Source organism: Bufo gargarizans, chromosome 2 (assembly GCF_014858855.1).
Source record: "Bufo gargarizans isolate SCDJY-AF-19 chromosome 2, ASM1485885v1, whole genome shotgun sequence".
Lineage (NCBI taxonomy): Eukaryota > Metazoa > Chordata > Amphibia > Anura > Bufonidae > Bufo > Bufo gargarizans.
In genome coordinates this window covers 704341809-704350230 of record NC_058081.1, presented here as the reverse complement: position 1 = coordinate 704350230, position 8422 = coordinate 704341809, and the positions used below count along the sequence as shown (strand labels likewise).

At 48.1% G+C, this 8422-nt stretch overlaps 1 protein-coding gene across 2 annotated transcripts in view; it reads right to left on the bottom strand.

Annotated features, from left to right (window-relative positions):
* Nucleotides 1-375: 375 nt before the first annotated feature.
* IFFO2 (intermediate filament family orphan 2) overlaps nt 376-8422 on the bottom strand; it is a 52738-nt gene continuing 44691 nt past the window's right edge. Inside the window, exons 7-9 of one of the 2 annotated variants that reach the window (XM_044282504.1) lie at nt 7866-7955; nt 4878-5008; nt 376-1513 (exon numbers count right to left, since the gene is read on the bottom strand). In XM_044282504.1, coding sequence (XP_044138439.1) covers nt 1405-1513; nt 4878-5008; nt 7866-7955 — 330 coding nt within the window. In that variant the 3' untranslated portion in view covers nt 376-1404. The remainder of the gene's footprint in view (nt 1514-4877; nt 5009-7865; nt 7956-8422) is intronic. The other variant, XM_044282505.1, reaches the window with a different exon arrangement.

The following is an 8422-nucleotide window of genomic DNA, read 5'->3' as shown; positions in this document are numbered from 1 at the left end:
TGCCACTGCTCCATTCATCTCTATGGGAATGTAGTACTCTGCATCTCGTCAGAGAATGAATGGTGGAGCAGCCAAAATGGGTGAGGTGGGCGTACATGGGGCCCCCATTTTTATGATGGGTTAGGGTCCCAATGACCATACCCTTATTCTCCTATGCTTTGGGCAGAGGATCAGTGTCCCTTTAAGGGTCTATTCACACGTCCGTTGTTTCTTTCCTGATCTGTTCCGTTTTTTGCTGAACAGATCTGGACCAGTTCTGGACCCATTCATTTTCAATGGGTCCTGAAAAAAAATCTGACATTGTGCTGTCCGATTTTTTTTCAGGACCCATTGAAGATTAATGGGTCCAGATCTAGTCCAGATCTGTTTAGCAAAAAACGGAACAGATCAGGAAAGAAACAACAGACGTGTGAATGGACCCTTAGTCTACATCTTAAAGGGAACCTGTCACCGGGATTTTGGGTATAGAACTGAGCGCACATCCGCAATATCCAGTTCCCATAGCCCTGTGTGGTTTTATGGTGTTAAAAAAACAGATTTGATACATATGCAAATTAACATAAGAGTCATATCTTCCTTGTGTGACCAGAGTATTTTCAAGCTGACTCATCTCAGGTTAATTTGCATATGTATCAAATCAGGTTTTTTACACAATAAAAGCACACAGAGCTATGGGGGACTGGGTATTGCGGATGTGCTAGCGGCGATCTAGCAACCCATGGCCTCAGCTCTATACACAAAATCCCGGTGACCGGTTCCCTTTAATGACTTGTTGGTGATCGGCACAATGACGAGCGGCTCTAAAATCCATTCTGAATAAGGCAAACATATTGCATAGTCCCATACCCCGTGCCGCCTTCTCTAGCTGCTGCGTCACCCCCGGCGTCCATAAAGACACGCCGCCATCTTCGCCAACAATGAAACTAAGAACATTTTGGTTTGTCGCTCAGTTTTAACAAGTGCTATAAATAAACCCCAGAGCCGCGACTTCAGACGGCGGGCCCTGGAGAAAAGTGATCCCACACATTAAATCGGCTGCCCTAAGCGCCCTGAATTAAAGCGCACCCCAATCTCCACGCACAACGCGAAGCGGCAGACCACAGCATCACTGGGGACTTCAAAGGCTGCAGTGTGCGGGCAATGGGTGCGCCCAAGCCAGAATGTGGGATCCGTGGAGTAATCCAGGTGGCTCAGAAGCGGGGAAGGCACATTTCAAACAGCGTGGTTTTTTTTTCCGTTTTTTTTTAGTCCCTCTATTTACAGGGTTTTCTGTAGAAGAATAGACATTTACAGCACCAAATCAGGAGGGGTATCTGGAGGGGGGTCTTGGAAAGCCTCCAGTCAAAGTCTCTGGTTCATCCACTCAGTCGCGTCCAAAACAAAAAGGTCCACGAGTGTCACTTATCAACTGATGGCGCTGTCTCCGTCTGCGTCCTTCTCAAACTCATCCTGCATCTCGTCGGAGTTCCCTGAGTCGCTGCTGGCCACGGAACTGGTGGACGGAGAGTTCCTGCTGGAAAACGAAGAGGAGCAAATTGTAAGAAGCCAAATAAATAAAAAATTATATATAATATGTATTACTGTAATGATGATATACTGTATGTAAGTGATTACAATATTACAGCAAAAAGAGAAGTTTATTGGGGAAAACTATACAACTGAAAGGCGGCTCTATGATCCTGTCGGGCGCCCCCTAGGCCGGAGGCTAGATGACGGGGCGGCCCCCTAGGCCGGAGGCTAGATGACGGGGCGGCCCCCTAGGCCGGAGGCTAGATGACGGGGCGGCCCCCTAGGCCGGAGGCTAGATGACGGGGCGGCCCCCTAGGCCGGAGGCTAGATGACGGGGCGGCCCCCTAGGCCGGAGGCTAGATGACGGGGCGGCCCCCTAGGCCGGAGGCTAGATGACGGGGCGGCCCCCTAGGCCGGAGGCTAGATGACGGGGCGGCCCCCTAGGCCAGAGGCTAGATGACGGGGCGGCCCCCTAGGCCGGAGGCTAGATGACGGGGCGGCCCCCTAGGCCGGAGGCTAGATGACGGGGCGGCCCCCTAGGCCGGAGGCTAGATGACGGGGCGGCCCCCTAGGCCGGAGGCTAGATGACGGGGCGGCCCCCTAGGCCGGAGGCTAGATGACGGGGCGGCCCCCTAGGCCGGAGGCTAGATGACGGGGCGGCCCCTAGTGTCCTTCGTATTACTAGTAGGGGTGACCAACCGACGTTTGCGATGGCTCCCCAGTTCATCACACAAGTTGGGGCAGTGTGTTTGCTCCACAGCAAAGGCAGGGCTGAAGTGCTTGCCACGAGGCCTCCATACTCAAATGAGACCATTGTCCGATCCCAAACAGAACCTGGACTAGTCGCTAAAGAGGATGCGGTCCCAGTCCCTAGCAGTCCAAGTTTCTTGTTCTCGACACCACAGCAAATGAAGGCAACAGTGGCAGGACACATAATGGACGCGGTGATACTATGTTTCCTTCTGCTAAGTACCTAGAAATGGTCTGGGCAGAGACAGGGGTGTAATGAAGGGGCCACCTGTGTCTGGATGATGGACAATGAAACTGTGGGAGCTGCTCATGTTTGTTGGCGGATCAATGATCCTCTCTCCTGCTGGTCTGTCTGGGTCATACGGAGCCCGCTTTCCACGTGTGTGTTCTCACATAACCACTGCTCCTAACTGTTAGCTCAGAACGGCCAACATAGCGGACAATTAGTTGAAATGTCTTTTCTGCTTCTCTCAGTCCAATGATTCTCCCCCTCTGAAAGTGTGTCAGCCAAAATGTCTTCCAGGGTGTCGTAGAGACACGTCTAGCAGTCAATGATCTATCATCAAGAGGTACACTGCACAAAAGTAGCTTCTGAGAGAATTTTTAAAGGGCAGCGGGGAAGCACTTACGTCCCTTTCTTTGGCAAAACCCAGCGTCTAAACCAGACCACAACCTATAATCATTTCCATATCTGTCTGAGACATAACAGCAGGACGAGATTTGCAGCAATCTGACATTTCTATCTGGGTACGGTATATATATTTTTGGGGGCAATGAATGTAATTTGCATTGTAATCACTTGTTCACCAGATCCCTGCTTGTTGTCATTGAACAGGAACAAAACTTCTTTGCATCCAGAGTCTGAATGCCCTTCCTGATGCGTCTCAAAGCCAAACATTCTGATACAAAGTATCTACAGTAAGAAGCCTGGATACAATGTATCGATGTGGAGTCCAGGCTTCACCTCGCAGATACATTATGGGCTACATAAAACATCAATTCCTCACCTGTTCTGTGGATTTTCTACAGGCGGATGATATATACCAGTGGCTCCCAACCAGAGGCTCAGGAGCTACATGTGGCCCCCCAAGAGCTGCCGCAGGGCCACAAGCACTGGTTACAATACATCTGTTCTGACGATATTGCAGACATATCTTAACCCCTGAACAGTGCAAATATGAATGGTACAATACAATTATCTCAAATTCCACACCGAAATGCCTGCTAGCCCACGATTTCCACGTTTAATACGTCTCGCCCCATGGTTATTTTTCACTAAAAAAAATAAAAAAACGTTTCTCCTGACTACTACTCAAAGTTAATCAAGGTACAGAGGGGGGGGGGGGGGACGACACCTCTGAGCTACAATGACCAGAATTGAATAATACCGAGTGTGAACAGGACTAGGTCATAACTAGCTTTTAGACTCAAGGTGTATGAAAGAATGGCTCCATTCACTGACTGCAAGCAGAGATCTTGATATAACTTTTCTTCATGCAGTGCTAGAATGTACGCTGCACATTTATAATCTGCCATACAGGGCAATTTCCGCTGCTGATTTTTCTTCTTTTTGTATCCACAGTTTTCCAGTATAGGTGCCGTATATATCCTTAAAAGGGGTTGGAGACCTTTTTTAGAAGTTTTTGGCAAATGCCCCCTCTTGGCCTATTAAGGAAAGCATATTGGGTCGCCCACTGCCAACATCCACTTTGACACCGCTGCTGCCAATCGCTCACCACAGCAGTGACCCGTTTCCCTTGGTCACATAACACAAGGGGAGCAGGTCACCGTTAAGGCCAGTGAGTGGCTGCAGCAGTGAAATCCGGAGGAGTCAGCCAAGGCCAGGGAGCGAAGGAGCTGGGACCCAGCCCAAAGTAGCAGGTAAGTATGCTTTCCTCTTGGAGGTCTAGCCATAACGACAAAAGGTTTCAATCAGTGGAGGTGTCAGTGCCAAGACCCCCACAGATCACTAGAAAGAGGAGAGCGAGGGGCTTGTATATTGTGCTCTCTCCTTGCTGCAGGACACGGGCTAAAATGAGTTAACGGGCCGCCCCAATTCAGTCTCCTGCCTTCCTCTCTACTCGTTCTACCAATCAGTGGGGGGGGGGAAGGTCTCAGCACTCGGAGCCCCATTGACCGAAAACATTTGATATGTCTCTATAACATGAGAAAGCTCTGAGACGCTTTAGGGCTTCTGTACTTTACATGCAGTGTATGAATGCAGCCGAATTCCGGTTCCCATGAGCTCCTGACATGCCACACGTCATGGACAAGTGAAGGGGCACCCCGGCTCTCCGCTCTGGCTGACTGGGAGCACCCCTATGACGTTCACATGCCACAGTCAGTGTCCAGGTGCAGTAAGGTGAGGCTGGTGATGTCATTCAGGTTGGAGAATTCTCGAGCTGGTGATTATTTGTTCTGTCAATACTGATGTCCCTGATCCTGCGCTATTAATATGTAGCAGTATTTGGTTTAGTAAGGGCCACGCCCGCAGTATTCGCCTCACCTGTTATTAATAGCCATCCCATGTGTGGGTGCAATCACTGAAGACGCCCCAAAATATATAAAGCAGCAGGTAAACATACACCTCCCCCGATCACCTACACATAGCGACCCACCTGCCAGCCGATCCTTTGATAAGTCTTCGACACGTCTCCATCTGTACGTCCAGACCCCTCTTCATGCTGCACATTTCCATGTACTCGTGCAGATGCCGGTTCATGTCGCTCTTTGCGTTTGCCAATTCCAGCTACAGAAGAAGTGAAATAGCGTCAAGTCATTGCCTACAGGCTATGCTGCAAGTTCAGTGTATTAAAGGGGTTGGCCCATCTGGGACATTGATGGCATATGGCTAAGAAAATGCCCCAAAGTGAAGGGCAGCACACTGCGCATGCGCAACACCTTCTCCATTCATTTCCATGGGCGCCCCGGAATTTTTTCGGAAGTCCTATAGCAGTGAATGGAGAGAGCACCAAGCAAGCGAGGCCACCTCTCCATTCAATGGAGGGAGTCCGCCCATGCGCGGCGGCTCTCTGTTCACTTTGGGCGTCACAGTCTGGAGATAGGGGAGGGTCCCACCTCTTAGGGTCCATTCACACATCAGTGTGTGTTTTGCGGATCCATAGAATGTGCGTTCTGCATTTTGCGGACCGCACATTGCCGGCACTAAGAGAATATGCCTATTTTTGTCCGCTATTGCGGACAAGAATAGGACATGTTCTATTTTTTTCAGGATCGGAATTGCGGACACGGAAGTGCGGGTCCGCAATTCCGAATCGGGGCTGCGCGTTGTGCGGCCTCATAAAAATGTATGGGTCCGCAATTCTGTTCTGCAAAATGCGGAATGGAATTGTGGATCTGTGATTGGTGCCTTAGTGTTCCAAAATGGGCCAACCCTGTTAAAAGGGATTTCCATGATTTAAAGAGGCTCTTTGGGTTCTAGATATTGAGGACTTATCCTTAGGATACCGGTATTGTAAGGGTATTTTTTTTTATGTACTGATTGGTTCTGTCCCCTTTTATTACCACCATTATGTGTAATGTTGCGCCGTGTAATCTAGTACCCATCCCCATTGTGCTGATAAGACCACATTCCTGAGGGATCTCAACATGCATGATGCAGACTGGAGGAGGGGCTGATGGGAATAACTGGTCTGCACTAACAATTAATTGGGATTCAACCAGGCGCTTCATCCTAGGTAGGATGCAAGTATTGATTTGCCCTATCTCTCGTACACCCTGGGGTGTCGGTCATGTCTTATAACGTGGTAGACAGACAGAGTCGCCACCGAATTTAGGCTAGTGATGGATCAGGTTCTGATTTTTTTGTGTTATTGTATATTTTAAATCACATTTATTCACCAAGCCTGCGTAAGCCTATTTATTCTCAGATCTTTTGAATTCACGTTACAATGCCACACCAATATAAGATTGATGGGGATCTGGCACCCGGTAACGCCTCCACTCTGCAGGCACCAGAAGCAGACAGCGCCATACACTGTAGTGGCCGTGCGGGTGTACTGTAGCTCAGTTTCCATTCACTTGAATGGGCCTGAGCTGAACAAAGGCCTTTTTAATGATGGACATGATGTTGCAAGCCGAGGAAGAGGCTGCAGCTGATCCAATAGCTGATCAGTGCTTTGCTGGGAGACAGATCCCCACCGATCATATTAATGATCTATCCTGAAATTAGGTCAGCGATATTTATCAGGGTTATCCCACGATAAGTATTACTATGTAATGAACAGGGCATTTAAGTGAAGTATTACTGGCAATATACATGCAATAAACATTGTTCTATTTTTTTATGTCCATTACTTTTCCCTCTCTGGTAGCGCCCCCTGCTGTTTATCCATCTGCAATCAGTGGTGGACGGACATGCTCATTAGCTTCCCTTCTTCCCTGGACACCTTTTATTCCCATTTGTTTGTCATCTGGATCGCAGTAGATTTTGGGCCTCTTTTGTGAAGGTAAGTGCATGTAGGTGGCATTTCTGAACTTTAGTTTTACGCTTCATACATCTCAGGCTTCGTTGGAGACCGACTTTAGCCACAAATATGAATTTTTAGCAAACATTACAAGAGTGAATGAAGAGCGCCCACAAGTGTGATGTGCTGGGTGCTACTCTTGAATGGGTGCGAGGGTTAATCATGCACATGAATGTATTTTTTTAGTGTCCGTTCAGTTTTTTTTTTTTGCGGACCGTATGCGGAACCATTCATTTCAATGGGTCCGCAAAAAACTGAAGTTTCTGTGTGCATTCAGTTTCTGTTCCGCAAAAAAAATAAAAAAAATAATAGAACATGTCCTATTATTGTTTCGCATTACGGACAAGAATAGGACTGTTCTATTAAGCCCCAGCTGTTCCGTTCCACAAAATACTTCATCCGTATATTTTGCAAATCAGTTTTTGGCAAAATACTTACGGTCGTGTGCATGAGCCCTTATAATTTTTTTTTTTTTTTTTTATATATATTTTTGGTTTTATTTGCACTAGTCAGAACTATGAAGTTTTTTTTAAAGGTTGTAAGTACCCAGCACCACCTGCAGGGGGCACTACATGCTAGCTGGATTCGCCAGTAATTTATGTCCTTGTTACGTCATCCAGCATTTCAGAACCTCGTCTCGGAAAATAAATCAGTAAATTATTGCCGACTTCTGGACGGTTTGATCACTTTAATATCACAGACAGCGTTATATTTCTTTATAGATTTAGTACAAGGCGGAATAAAATAATATGACCTCGGCAGAATTTGATCTGTCCTCTTTATCCTGGTCTTCTAATTGCTGCAGTCGTGCCTGCTCTGGGGTTACCATGGTAACATCAACTGGATACCTCAGCATGGACTTCCCCATCATGTGACCTCAGTCTACTCAAAAGAACACATTCATGGAAGAGAGTATCACACAGGCAGGAAGGCCATGCAGAGTCCTCTTGTTCATGTTACCATGGTAACCCCAGAGCAAGCGCAAGTTTTCATGACTACAGCAGCGAGAACAGAACAAGGCCCGATAGGTTCAGTCTCGTATGCTGAGGTCAGTTCTTCATGCGACGCCCCAAAATCTCTGATTCTGATGACAGACACGTCACTGCTCACCCCCCTTACCTCTATCTGGTCAATGGTTTCCTGGTATTCTTTGTCTCGCGTCTTCAGAAAAGTTTCCGTCTCCTGAATCAGACTGCCCAGACTTTCATCCTGTGAGAGACGGATGATGGGGAATCAGCGACTTAAAACGCGTGAGCACCAGTGTATGCGACAGGCTTGGGATAGTAACTCCGTACAGCAAAACGTAATAGGACAGAAACCTCCGACTGTTCTCAAACTACAACTCCCAGAATCCCCCCCCCCCTTCTGGAATTACTAGAACAGCTGAGCAAGTGTGCATGCTGGGAGTTGTAGTTTCACAGCTGGAGTGCCAAAGGTTGTTGACCCCGGTACTAAAATCTGATGGATGCTGGATTATCAGATGCTCTGGATTACTGAACAGCCATAGGAAGCCCCCCCAAAAAAGGGGGGTGTTCGCTGGGTCCCAGCTCCTTCCCTCCCTGGCCTGGGATTCCTTGCTTGGGTAGGAGGTCCCCCCTCTGTCAACATCCGCTTTGACACTGCTGCAGCCAATCGCTGGTTTCAGCGGTGACCTGCTCCACTTGAGTCAAGTCAAC